This window comes from Balaenoptera borealis (assembly GCF_965194805.1).
Source record: "Balaenoptera borealis genome assembly, chromosome: 13".
NCBI classification, from domain to species: Eukaryota; Metazoa; Chordata; class Mammalia; order Artiodactyla; family Balaenopteridae; genus Balaenoptera; species Balaenoptera borealis.
This window is the reverse complement of record NC_138870.1, coordinates 55,818,750-55,833,172: the sequence shown is the minus strand read 5'-3', so window position 1 is coordinate 55,833,172 and position 14,423 is coordinate 55,818,750. Positions and strand designations below refer to the sequence as shown.

Below are 14,423 nucleotides of genomic sequence, written 5' to 3'. Positions count from 1 at the left end.
AGCTTAGGTAAAATGCACACTGTGGTGGACTTTTGTTCCAAATGCTCCTGGTAAATGATGTAAAGGGCCCTGTGCTTTTATGTACTTGACAAGAAATTTGCTTCTTGAATGTCTATCTTTATTTGGTCTCTCATTCAAAATGTAGTAAATGAAGCTGACATCACTCACACTCACTGACTCTTCCTTGGCTTCTATTTTTTTTTTTAATTTTTAATTTTTTTTTATTTTTGGCTGTGTTGGGTCTTCGTTTCTGTGCGAGGGCTTTCTCTAGTTGCGGCGAGCGGGGGCCACTCTTCATCGCGGTGCACGGGCCTCTCACTGTCGCGGCCTCTCTTGTCGCGGAGCACAGGCTCCAGACGCGCAGGCTCAGTAGTTGTGGCTCACGGATCCAGTTGCTCCGTGGCATGTGGGATCTTCCCAGATCAGGGCTCGAACCCGTGTCCCCTGCATTGGCAGGCAGATTCTCAACCACTGCGCCACCAGGGAAGCCCCCCCTTGGCTTCTATTTTAAAGAGCAGTAACAACTCGTGTATACAGTGTCATGAAACTGCCATGAAAAAGGAAGTATGCAGGGCTGCTAAGGTCACAGAATCTGGCAATCTTGAAAGTCCTGCCTAGACTGACATTAATACATCGAAATCAGTGGCCTGTCCCTGTTGCCTTCTTTCCCCAAGTACTCTGTTCTCCTCACTAGACCAGGGGAGAGATTATTTCTTTCCCTAACATGATTTGATTTTTTTATCAGCTAATGGGATAGTAGACCAGCAGCAACAATTTAAAAACCTTTATGATAAGCATTCATAAATTTTGAAATTATAATTAACTGTCATGTGTAATAAAGGAAAGGGCAGAGGTGTGTAAGTAATCTTTTTGGTTTTTTGACTTTGAAAAAGAAAGTCTGTTCTTGAATTTTAATATGAGTGTCTCTGATGTCCTAGAAGTTCATAACCCCTGAAATTCATAACCTGATTCAAGAGGAGTTGGAAAACTGTCCAGTTTCCCCATCCCTACCCAGAAAGTGTATGCAGAGAGGGGGATAACATAACAGAGAATTTTAAAACAATGTTTATCATAGTTAGCCTCTGGATAGGTAAATACTGACGCATTTTTATTTCTGAAAGCAAGGGTAGTCTTAAAGTTTTCTTTCTGTAGTGCCTAAAATCAAAAGATGTGGGTTCCCTCTTGCTGCATAGACATTATCCCCACAAGATCAGTGAGATTTTAAAATTTCGAAAGTAGAGAATGAGGGGTTAACAGAAGTTCCCTGGGGATTCTGAGGACCAACCCTGCTTTAACATACTGTGACACAGTTTGTAAGAAATGATGTAAGTCATAACATGAAGCTATTGTACTTTGTTTTCTGAAAGACAAAAAAAGAAAAAGTCAATAATATTTTTCTTGAACCTGTAGAAAGCTCTTCTCTTGTGTCACTTGGCTTCCTCAGCAAAAATGTATCGGGAACTTGGAGTCTGCACTATATGCTTTTGTATCATTATTTAAAATTCCATTCTAGCCCTTTGTCTTATGACTCGCAATTGTTCCCTTTGGAATTACAAGGAGAGACACCAGAGAAAGTCACTTCAGAATGACAGAAAACAAAGGGCAAATATTATCCTTGTACATAAGCCATGTCAGACTATTGTGACTCTAGAGCGAACTACCCCACTGGTACCCATTTTAATAACCTGTAATGGAATATCTGCTCCGCTTTATCTGTATGTTCATCTTTATGAGATACCCTGCAAATTACAATGGAAAAGAGGCCACAGATCTTTTCCCACAAAAGAAAAAGTGCAGAGTTTATGGGGATGAGTCACTTCACCACCCACAAAAACAACCCCTTGCGCTTCTACTGTCATTTACTAAAGCAGATGCTTTTCTTTTAACAGAGGAATTCAAGGGCTCCACCGTGGTTGAACTGATGAAGAAGGAAGGCACTACCCTCGGGCTGACGGTCTCGGGTGGAATTGACAAGGACGGCAAGCCGAGAGTATCTAATCTGCGGCAGGGAGGAATTGCTGCTAGGTAACTGCATTGTGTGAAAATGTAGAAAAAGAAATGCACGATGTAATTAATTCAAAAGTTAAAGCTCCATCAGAAAAGGTCACTAGTACACAAACGACACTGCCATCTGCCGGGCAGAAGCATAGGGGGGCACGTTGCAGAAGCATGGCTTTTCTGGCCTGTGCCAGAATCACCAGGGAGCTCTCGTGTCTTCTCAGGAGCCCCCAGGCTCTCCTAAGATTTTAATTTTAAAGTGTCTGTATGGATCTAGTCCTCAGATTGCCACTGAACAGCAGACAGGCTGCAGTGGGAGTGAGATGGTCCGGTCATCTAACGGGGAACAGATGACGCATACGCTGTGGATGAGGGGAAACTGCCGCAGAGGGACATGACAAGCCTAGAAAAGGAGGGAGGCCCAACTCCAAGTTTCTAAGTAACAATTTTGCTTCTCCTGCATATTCTCAACTTTTCTACTTGTGAGATCTTCCTTTCATTAAGACAAAGAGGTGGTTTCCAAAAGGACAGAAGGCTTGGTTGAGGAGGTCTCATTTTGTCCTTGTTCTGATGAACTGCAGATGGCACTGCGTCTTGCTGACAGCAGAATGTCCTGGGTGCTGGGCAGCGGTACATTTGCTTTGCAGGCAAATTCTAAATCTACCTCAGAAAGAGGGGGTGGAATGCCCAGGTTTCATTCAAAGTGAGGTTAATGTCCCTTAGATCCTGGACACCAATATTTGTGTCCGCATAAGCACAAATTAAGTTTTAGAGTTCTTAACTTATAAAGTGTCACCTGAAATGGTGATTACTTTCGATGATCAACCTGTTGGTACAGTTTATAAGCTCAATCCAATTGATTGCTCCATGATCTGGGGAATTGTCTGTAAAACAGGCTGATGTCAACACAAGCACCTTAGTCTCCTTCCTTCGGGTTTTTTTTTTTTTTTTTTTTTTTTGATTGAAGGACAGTTGATTTACAATGTTGTGTTAACTTCTGCTGTACAGCAAAGTGATTCAGTTATACATATATACATTCTTTTTTATGTTCTTTTCCTTTATGATTTTTAAGAGATTTCTTTCCACACCATAGCCTCCTTTAACTTTTAACAGTCGTGGCCAATCCATGATGCTAGGACTTCCTATGTCTCCAGGGCTTCTGCATATGTAGCCCCTAAAGCAAGTGTGATTGGCAGGGGAGAGGGTAAGAATGTGGTTTTCACATGTATTGATGCTATAATTAAATGTAGCGCTGTGCCAGTTATGTTGAGTATTATCGATCACCAAATATTTATTATTTAAGCCACTACCATTTAACAGGTAGTAAACCAAAATAAGTAAAGATAAGATCCCTGCCCTAGGGGGGTTTATGATCGTTGGGGGAAATAAGGCATAAAAAGCATGAAAAGTTTGGGAGCAATAATCGCATTGCATAATAGTAAAAAGCAACAACATAAGGGTTGTCACAGAGCATTAGGCAATTAAGTTGCCAAATAAGTGTCAGTCAGTAAACCTGAGTTAAGAGTGACAACACGTACTGCTGGCTAGAGCGGATTACGGAGGCTTCGAAGGAGGAATGATTGGAGCTAGGCTTATGTAAAACAAATGAACTTGGTATTTTTATTTGGTGAGAAAATATTATTGAATTAAGTCCTATCATAGTTCTTGCTGCCTGCTCTTGGTTTAAAAGTAGAGTTTGACTAAAAGCCCCAGAGTAGCCAAGGTTCTATTATGATGGTGAAGAGAGAATAATGTTACTGAAAGCCAGTACTTTCGTTGTACTTTCTTCTTCACCAATACTTTTTTTCTTAGTCCCGCTATAAGCAATAAATAGCAAAATAAGCTCACCCTCTGGTTGGCCCTGGACACACTCCCAGTGAAGATAACAAAAGTGGTGAAATGTCCAAAAGGCAGGCAGCAAAAATGAGAAGGAATGAGAAGAAAGGGAAAATTCTAGTGTGTCCAGGATCTGGATAATCTGCCCCAAGAGCGCCACCTCTTTATGGGCAGAGCAACTAAAAATAACTTTCTCTTTATTTTGTTTTACGGTACTCCTTAAAAGTAAAAGAGGTAGAGGGTTAGGAAGAAATTGGAGACAGCAGCAGACCCAGTACCGGGCTTCCAAAGTGTGCAGTCAGCATGAGAAGAGGGGTCCACTGAGTCTCTCACCCACCCTCAGCTGCGCACCCGCTCCGAGGAACCAGCCACATCCTAGGAGCCAGGACTCCAGCTGCGTCGGCATTCTGGGCTTGCACGCTTATCCACGATGGGGAAGAGGGAAATATGGTCAGACTGGCCTGCGGAAAGGAGGGGTCCACTGAGGTGACATTCTCTGTTTTGCAGAAGTGATCAGCTGGATGTGGGTGACTATATCAAAGCAGTGAATGGCATCAACCTGGCCAAATTCCGCCACGATGAGATCATCAGCTTGCTGAAGAATGTCGGGGAAAGAGTGGTTCTTGAAGTTGAGTATGAGCTGCCGCCAGTCTGTAAGTCATCACAAGCCAGGGGCAGAACAGCTGCACCACGTTTTGGCCTAAAACTATTGGTCCCTATCTTTTTCTCTTTTGACATCATTGTCTTATTACAGGAATGGTAGAGTATAGTTTCTTAATATTTAAAACTTATTTGAATTGCTATAGCCTACTCAGGAAGAATGTAAAAGAGCATAAATAATGATGAAATTATCTAGGACTCATGTTTCATTAAGGCCATCTGTGAACATCATAATTGGACTTAAGCTATTTTAATAAACTGTCCACATACTTATAAATTCTCTGCATTAAGTTCCATCCAGGCTTTTTACTTAGTGACTAAGTTTAGGAAAAGCATGTTTAATGTGATTTCTATTGATTCTTGTATAGTTATGTTCATTTCTGAAGCATGAAAATAGAATCGGAATACATTTTTAAGTAATAATAATAGACATAAAAGTGCAGCCAACATATTTTGAGAGCTTACTGAATGTCCAGCATTATAAGGAGCCCCTTTTATTGGTACACTTAAATCCTCACCACAAAGAAAGTCAGCATAGCAGAGCTGAACTTTGATGTCAAATAGCCAGTTAAATCCCAGCTCCAACTTTTACTAGCTACATGCCTTTGAGAAAGTTACTTAAGCTTCTTGTGTTTCAGTTTGCACATCTGAAAAATGGGGATGATATTAGGAATCTATGGTATTACTCACAGATCTGTTATGAGGATTAAATGAGTTAGTATTTGTATAGCATTTAGGACAGTGCCCGACACTATAAAATTTTTGGTTAAATAATAAATATATAAATCAATCAAAACTATAAGATAGGCATTATTTTCATTATTATTCTCATTTTACAGAGACTTAAGTTAAATATCTTTCCCAAATTAGTAGGCATCAAAGTCAACTCTTTGCTCTTCTGTACTACTGAGAACTCAGACTGATTATTACTAACCAATAATAATTCATTTGTTTAGCAATGACTTATTGGCATTACTATGTTCCAGCCCCCACAAAGTACATTAGTGGAATTTATATTCTAGCAGGCGAAGACAGATATTAAAATAAAACCACCACAGTAAATAAGTTAATTACAATTGACCCTTGAACAACAAGGCGGTTAGGGGTGCCAGCCCTCTGCACAGTTGAAAATCAATGCATAACTTATAGTTGGCCCTCCATATATGTGGTTCCTCCAAAACCAAGGTTCTTCCATATCTGCAAGTTCAACCAACCAGGTATAGTGCAGTACTGTGGTGTTTACTATGGAAAAAACTCCACATATACATGGACCCATGCAGGTCAAACCCATGTTGTTCAAGGGTCAGCTGTATGTTGTATGAATGTTATGGGTCATGAATGCTGTGGGAAAAAGAAAATAAAGCAAGGAGGGGGGTTGGGAGTGCTGGGCTGGGGATGGGATTGCAATTTTAAATAGAGTGGTTAGGAACAGCTTCATTGAGAAAGTGACATTACTCAGCGACTTGAAGGAGGTGAGGAAGTTAGCTGTATGGATTTCTGGGGGAAAAGAGTTCCAGAAAGAAGGAAAAGCCAGTGCTAAGATCAAAAGCAGGAACATATCTGACATTGTTCTAGAAACATTAAGAAGGGCGGTGTGCTGGAGCAGAGTAAGCATGCAGAGAAGTGGGGGGAGGTGGTCTGAAGTGTAAAGGATAGGAGCGTCTGTGTAGGCCATTGGAGGGGCCTTAAGTTTTGCTCTGAATGATGCAGGAAGGCATTGTATGATTTGGGGCAGAGGAGTGACATGATCTGATGTATGTTTTCAAAGGCTCTTCTAGCTGCTGTGTTGAGCATAGACTGCAGGGACAAGGGTAGAAGTTTGGAGGACTATTGCAGTGATTCAGATAAAAGATGGTGGTAGGGATGGTGACAAGCACTCATACTCCTCATCTATTTTGAAGATAAAGTCAACAGGATTTCCTGATGGATTTAATGTGGGTTGTGCAGAAAGAGAGGAGTCAAGGCCCACAGGAGGTTTTGAGTCTGAGTAACGGGAAGGAAGGGGTTGCCATTAACGGGGGTGGGTAAGCATGGAGGCAGAGCTGACTTGCGAGAAGATCAGTAGTTTGTTGTTTGAAATGCTACAGTTAAGGGGCCTATTTGCCATGCTGAGAGGAAATGTCAAGACGAGAGCTGGAGATACGGTTTGGCGTTTGGGAGAAAGATATGGACTAGAAATGTAAATTTAAGAGTAATGGGACTATAGATGGTGTTTGAAGCTTGGGGACCAGATGACAGCACTCAGAGAGTGAGTGTACATACCAATCATGAGTTCTTATTCCTTTTTTTTTTTTTTAATTTATTTATTTATTTATATTTTTGGCTGTGTTGGGTCTTCGTTTCTGTGCGAGGGCTTTCTCCAGTTGCAGCAAATGGGGGCCACTCTTCATCGCGGTGCGCGGGCCTCTCACTATTGCGGCCTTTCGTTGTGGAGCACAGGCTCCAGACGTGCAGGCTCAGTAGTTGTGGCTCACGGGCCTAGTTGCTCTGCGGCATGTGGGATCCTCCCAGACCACGGCTCGAACCCGTGTCCCCTGCATTGGCAGGCAGATTCTCAACCACTGCGCTACCAGGGAAGCCCATGAGTTCTTATTCTTAACATAAAATCTAACACTGAAAATCTAATGGTGATTTTACAACAAAATCCATTGGAATCTGTGTTCTAAAACCTTGCTACAATGTTTTTCATTTTCATTAAGAGCAGGCAGTGAAATAGAGTGTTGAGAGCTTGGGCTGTGTCACTAGTTAAATGTCAGTTTTGTCCCTTTCTAGCTTTGTGACTTTGGGCATTTTATTTAAGTTCTCTGAGCTGTAGGTTTCTCAGCTATAAAACGACTATAATGGATGTAGAATTTTTGTAAGAATTCAAGGCTATAATCCTGTAAAGTATTTAGCTCATAAGCACATACTCACTAAGCCATAGTGCGTCTTAGCCATTATTACCATTATTATTATTATTATTACTACTATTACTACACTGAAAGTACTGTGTTTTCTTGAACTTAAAGTCAGTTTGCTTTGAAATCACTATCTTAAACCACGGCTAAGGAGTTAAGAGGAGTCAAATATCTAGAGCTAATGCTCTTTGATTAAGCATCTGTATTCTAGTGGGTAGATGAATATCAATAAAACACAACCTCTTCCTAAGAGGAACTCTTAGTATAGCTCTCAGGGTGAGGCCAGTAGTGGAGATTTGCTGAGTATTATCCAGCAAATCCAGATAATCCAGAGCTGGGGATTTCGGGGTAGATTTGAAGGAGTTTATGTAGGTCCAGGAGGAAGACGAACACTCCAGGCACAGGATATGGCAAGGAGGTAAGAAGATAGTCCAGTACGTAGGTTGAACTGCAAACGGTTTGGAGTTGCTGGAACACAAAGGGAAAGAGAGGGCCTGGAGAGGAATGAGGTCAGTGAGGTAAACAGGAACCAAGTGAAGGAGGACCTTATAAGCCATGTGGGTAGAGTGTGGGTGGTGTCAAGTGGGCAATAAGGAGCCTTTAAAAGCTTTGAAGGCCAAGGAACAGCCATCAGATCAGGGTTTTTAGACTTATTTTAAGAGGTCCAATGAAGAACAGATCAGAGGCTATAAGCCCCAAGGCTGTTATAATTTCCCAAAAGAGAGGTAATATCCTGAATAACTATAGCATTAGTAGGGTTAAAGAGGAGAGGGTGGGCATCAGAAATATTCAGGGGTTGGTGATTATACCAGCTTTTCCTCCCTCACACAGTAAAGCTGATGGAAAAAGAGAAAATATTTTTAAACACAAAAGTGTGAATTTTGTGGTAGAAATCAGATAGAAGAGGTCTATATGCCAAGGATTATCTCTGTCTCCTTCTATTATGTTAGATAAATTGATCAGATCTGTGAGTTCAGGGAGGTTGAAGGGATTAATAAGCTTCCCTTTCACTGAGCTTAGACAGCCAGAGCAGGAGCAAGCCAGCAGCAGTGAGGGCCCGGGAGGAGAGCTGCCTGATGAAAGGTAGGCCACCCGAGGCCGAGACTGTAACTCTCTCAACAGTCACAGCAATCTGAGGCTCAGCCAATCCCAGAGTCCAGAAAGAATTGGAGGAAGGTGTGTGTGTGTGTGTGTGTGTGTGTGTGTGTGTGTGTGTGTGTGTGTGTGTGTGTGAGAGAGAGAGAGAGAGAGAGAGAGAGAGAGAATGATACAGAGACAGAGATCTGATAGAAGAAAAATGGAACTTTGACCTTGGGCAAGCCACTTACCTTTTCTGAGATTCAGTTTCTTAGTGAAAATGGAATAGTCGATCTTCATGAGCTCAAAAGTTCTTTCTGACTCTAAAATTATGTGGTGTTTTGAGACCGTATTTAGAGAGAATGTTACCAGGCTGTATCTTGAGTATTAATGTGTTCAAAGTTGGTCTAGAGGAGTGCCTTCAAATTTTTTGGTCGCATAACCCCTAAAGAATTTTGAAATATTACATAATTCTCATCCAATTTTTAACACCTAAAATTCTTTATGATAAACTACAGTAGTTGGATAGGATATAATTTTTAGCATGATGTTTATTTTATACATCTTTGAATACCATTTCCATTCAAACCTTGGAGCTACAGATTTACCTCATTTGTTTTATGGGAAACGTCTGCCACAGAGTCTTATTGTCAAAGGCGGTCCTCACTGTTAAACCATCAGTTAAATCAGACTAGCTTTTCATTGGAAGGAATGCTTCCTTAATTCAAATAAATATGTTAAAGCATGTCCCTGTGACAGCCTTATTACTTCTCATTTCTAATTCTAAGAAAGATAGACAGATGATAGATGATGATGGTGATGATGATGATGATGATGATGATGATGGGGAGGTGCGGCATGGTGGGCGTCCCAGGTCTCCTCCCCATGGTTCATTCTGGGATGTAGTCTGAAGAAGCATCAGCTACCCAGGGGAAGCTCTTCCTGTGGCAATGGCAGAGGGAAAACAAGACAAGCCCAACCACAGGAGCACATTTCCAGACTCTGCTCACATGTCTTAACACCCCATTGGCTAAAGCAAGTCAGCTGTGCAAACCCAATGTAATGAGGTGGGAAAGTGCACAACTCTTATTCTCCTATGGGAAATAGTATATATTGATAATTTAGAAAAACTAAATCCACCATAGTAAAATAGAGAATGTCACTTTATGTTATGGAAGTATATGCATATGCACATTTAGAAACAAAGGACAACAGTACAACTAAAATACTAGGGAGGAGTATTTTTGCATTATAAAATTGGTTTCTACCTAGCCTTCCTATGTGCCCAGTTTGATTTTTTGGGTAAGCCCCTTAATTGGATCTCTATGTCCACATACACACATGTGAAGTAATGAGTAAAATTCACATGGCCAAACAGGATGTCTGGTGCTGAATATGAAAACCCAGTCGCCAAGAGCCAGTCATGCAAATATAAATTATAAAGACCAAATCTATTTCATTAAATATATTAAAATGTAGTCAACATTCCCATTTATCTTTGTAAATGATGAACAGCAATAGTGTGGATAATCTAAAGCTGTAGATAATCCCCGAAGTCTTTATATTGACTTTAGATTTGTTTGTAAGATTTTATGGTCAGCAAGGTTTAGTTCAAGCAAAATTGAAATTACAGTGCTTTGCATCCCCAGAACAGACACTTAGCCAACAAGGACGGGTGGCCCAGAATTAGAATTTGGTTGTATATAATTGAAAGTTGATTTAATGATTAAATGAAATAAAATTTGTAAACCGCTTTGCAGAGTTCCTTGCATACAGTAGATGCTCATTAATTATTTCTCCCCATATCTTTTCCCTAATAGAACAGAAAGATCATGTTCTTAACCAGTTTCTTCAAGTGGCTTGTTGGGTCATGGAAATAAGAAAACATTTGGTTTGAACTAAATTTTTTACATTTAATTAAAACTGTACCTCAACACTTGCAGCTATTTGTATGCCCTGTTCCTAGCTGATTAGAATAAACTGAAATTCCCCTGATAGCAAGAATATGACATTTAATTAAATCAGCAGCGTACCAAAACATTTTGTTCAGCTGTAGGTTTATGTTGTTTTTTTAGCAGATCCAAGTTCTTATTGTACTTTATGTCCCAACTGGCTGTGTGCAGTTTTGTGAATTTAACTGTGTACTTTTCCTAATCATGTCCATTCCTTTGAGGATTCAGAATTTCTGATAATTAAAAAATAATTATAATTAGTGCTTAATTAAAATTACTTCCTATTTCTGTCAATGACAAGAAACGTTCTTTTCAAAGATACCTTTAAATTCTGTCTGTTTCTTGTTGACAGCTTGATGTAATAAGCCCTTCAGGATCTAGTAACAATGTAAAAAATGTGTCATTGATAATGAACACAGCCTTAGACAATTAGACATCACTGTACAAATTCAAGACAAGGAGCTAAGACCATCAAATTCTATAGATTGCCAACTCTTGTCTCCATGAATAAAAATATCCTTGTATCCATAATGATAAAATATTTTTTTAAATCTAGCAAGAGTATACTGTATAATCAGAATTACTCACTAGTTTCTTGAAAAAACAGTCTTAAAGAGTAGTTTAGTTACTATTCATATAACTTATCCCCTCGTGTATAATGTAATTAGAGATAGCAACTTGGCAATGCAATTTCATTTTGTGAAATGAGAGCAATAACCAGGCAAACACAACCTAAGCATGATAGTATCAAGTAAAATTAAGTAGATCTTTATTAGTCAGTAATAATATTTTGAATGTACTTCAAATTTCTTTTTCTCTCCAAGTGTCATTCAGGTTGCTGATGTCTTTGTTTAATTGCTATACATCATGTCAGAAAATCAATTTGCATCAGCTTAACGTATTAATGATAATCTGAGAGTAATACTTTTCCTTCTTGTGCTAGCTGCAAAAGTAAATATAAAGACAATAATTATTTCATAATTTTTATAAAAATCATATTATTTTTGCATTATACAAAGGGAAAACAGTTCTATTTATCATATGAAAATTGTCTCTCTTGTTATATAAAATTTTAACAATGTGAGTATTATGCTCTGTCTAAAAACTGGCTACACAGGAGCAAAGGAAGTATCTCTGATTTTGATTCCACCTGGACCTATATAAGTCATTTATGCACATGACTATTTTATGGTATTTGTATGTCATTCCAATTATTTTTTGTAACATTTTCTTTAAAAACAGATTTTTTTGCTGTTTTATTACTCAACAAGAATTATTTGCAACAAGGAATCTGTAGTATTTTATGCCTATCAAAAAATCCAGAGATGTTATTATGATGTAAGACTTATATTTCCCTCTCTCTTTCCTGCATTCAGCTGTTCAAGGATCGAGTGTTATTTTCCGAACGGTGGAGGTCACGTTACATAAAGAAGGCAATACCTTTGGTTTTGTAATACGAGGTAGGTGGCGGTTAGAAAATAGAACTAACAGATATTCTTGGAGAATTTGTCAGTGAAATACTGGGAGTGAACTAGAAAGTCATCCTAAAAAAAACTGATGTCTTCTGTGCCTAAAGTCACATTATAATATTTGCACCCATTTTTCTTTAAAGAAATAAAGCAGTAATTGGGAATCCAAGTGGAATCCAAATGATCTAGCTAATTTATTCCAGTTTGTTAATACAGAACAAGAAGCTATTATTTGTAAACCTTGTGAACTCACAGTCATCCTACTGATTTGCCACTTGTCAACGTGTCTTTTGTCTTCCCTTTTATACTTTTCTATATCACTGAGTCAAAAATGTTGATGAATATGGATGATTTGATATAATGCACTAGGATTAAGTAACTTTGTTTAAATTGTTTTCTCCTAAAATACATATTGTTACTGTAGCTTCCACCTGATGTGCATCAGCTCAGTTCATCTTATTTTGGAATGATATGAATAATAAAAATGTCAGGTGACTCCAACTTGTCTACAAAACCATTAATTCTGAGCTGTAATTCTGGCTTTTATTATTTTAGTTTTCTTATTAGTAATTTCATCCCTTAAAGATTACACATACAAGGGACTTGCCTGGTGGCGCAGTGGTTAAGAATCCACCTGCCAATGTAGGGGACATGGATTCGAGCCCTGGTCCATGAAAATCCCACATCCCGCGGAGCAGCTAAGCCCGCGAGCCACGACTACTGAGCCTGCGTGCCACAACTACTGAAGACCGCACACCCTAGAGCCCGTGCTCTGCAACAAGAGAAGCCACCCCAATGAGAAGCCTGCGCACCGCAACAAAGAGTAGCTCCTGCTCGCCACAACTAGAGAAAGCCCACGCGTAGCAACGAAGACCCAACACAGCCAAAAATAAATAAAGAAATTTATTAAAAAAAGACTACACATACATTAATAACTCATAATTCCTAGTATGACAGTGAGGTTCAATAGGGAACTAGGTAAGCATCAGGAATTTTTTAACATTTCTTGATTTTTTAATTTGTTTTTACCTATTACATTTTGTACTTCACCAGAGTCAAAATTATTAAGACATTAATTAAAATTAACTAAGCATCTTAATAAATGTACATGCATCAAGGAATAAAACAGATGTGTTCACTTACACAGACTTGCCTTAATGACTGAGCTTTGGGCATTAGGTTCAATTCTGTGTGAATCATTTAGAAAATCAATCAATCAAATATTCATTAAGGGCATGTCAACATGTCAGCATCAGGCAGAGTACTATGGAGTCATGAGACAGGACCCCTATCTACAGGAGATTACAGTCCAGTGAATTTAAGACGTAAGTTGATAAAGTACCCAAATGAACATTAGAGAAAACAGGCAACTAGGAACCCATGAAGTGGTTTAGACCAGTAGTTATTACACTTTTCTAACCAAGTCCTACATTTAGGTGGAACAACAGACCCCAAGATCATTTACCTTAACCATTTTCAAATTTCTGTGCAAAAAAACTAGATGAATATAATGAAAAGTCAGTGTACAAGTAATTTTAGCTTGGAGGGTGGTATATACAAATCTGGTTTTGAAATATAAATATGAAAGAGAGGCACACTTGAATCGCATGCCTACAAGCCTGATTATTGAAATGCTGCAGTAAAAAATACTGCTGGTGCAGATATTCATCACTAGCTGCTGTATGGTTAATCAATAAAAAATCAAATTGCTAATGAAAGAGCTAAACCAGCAGTAATTTATCACTTAAGAACTAAAAAGAATAGAAGCAATTGCAATCTACAACCACCTCAAGACAACTGATGATATGATGCTAACAAATGTCCCTCCCACAATTTGCAGGAATTTCAAATATCCATGTGTGCATGCCTAGTAAGAATTTTTTAATATGAGCCTAGACTCCTACCTAGTACATGGTAGGCACTTAATAAATGGAAGAATGAATGAATGAGGGCTAGATTTGTGTGGACATCAGACTTCTTGGCATTATACTGGTTTTAAAACCTTAGTAATAATAAGCCAATTTTGGTTTATGAGTACCAAATTTTTGTAGGTTTTAATAACTCCCTTAGTATGTCAGTTGAACATAAAAATGTGTCAAATTTTACATAATTTTTAATGAGAATAAATAAAGAACTTATATTTTCAAATCAATTTGAGGCCCATCTGGAGGATCTTCTTGCTCAAAAGGTGGCCATTGCCCATCCCATAAGAGTTACTGGTTAATCGCAAACAGAGTTGCAGAATGAGAAAGTACTGTGGATAAATGCTATCACGGCAGGTAAAACATTATGGCATAGATGGGATTTGAGCTTAACTTAGATCAATGGGGAATACCAGGACATTCAGGGAGGAGAGAGGGAAAGTTATTGCAGATGAAGCATATTCATTTAGTGCTGGAGAATTTCTTCTTACCCAATTAGGATGGGTCTTTTAACAAAAAACCAGGCTTTTAGCTGATGAATGGAATTACGTTTCTAATGCTATATGTCACAGATCCAAACACCTTCACTGCCCAAACAATAGAACCTTGTAC

The 14,423-nt window shown here is 39.0% G+C and overlaps 1 protein-coding gene across 9 annotated transcripts in view; it reads left to right on the top strand.

Annotated features, from left to right (window-relative positions):
* The window catches only part of GRIP1 (glutamate receptor interacting protein 1), a 713,644-nt gene that overhangs the window by 533,850 nt on the left and 165,371 nt on the right, over positions 1 to 14,423 (top strand). For all 9 annotated transcript variants that reach the window (XM_082351188.1, XM_082351190.1, XM_082351185.1 and 6 more), the window contains 3 exons: positions 1,890 to 2,025; positions 4,342 to 4,487; positions 11,797 to 11,880. In XM_082351188.1, the coding sequence (XP_082207314.1) occupies positions 1,890 to 2,025; positions 4,342 to 4,487; positions 11,797 to 11,880 (366 nt within the window). The remainder of the gene's footprint in view (positions 1 to 1,889; positions 2,026 to 4,341; positions 4,488 to 11,796; positions 11,881 to 14,423) is intronic.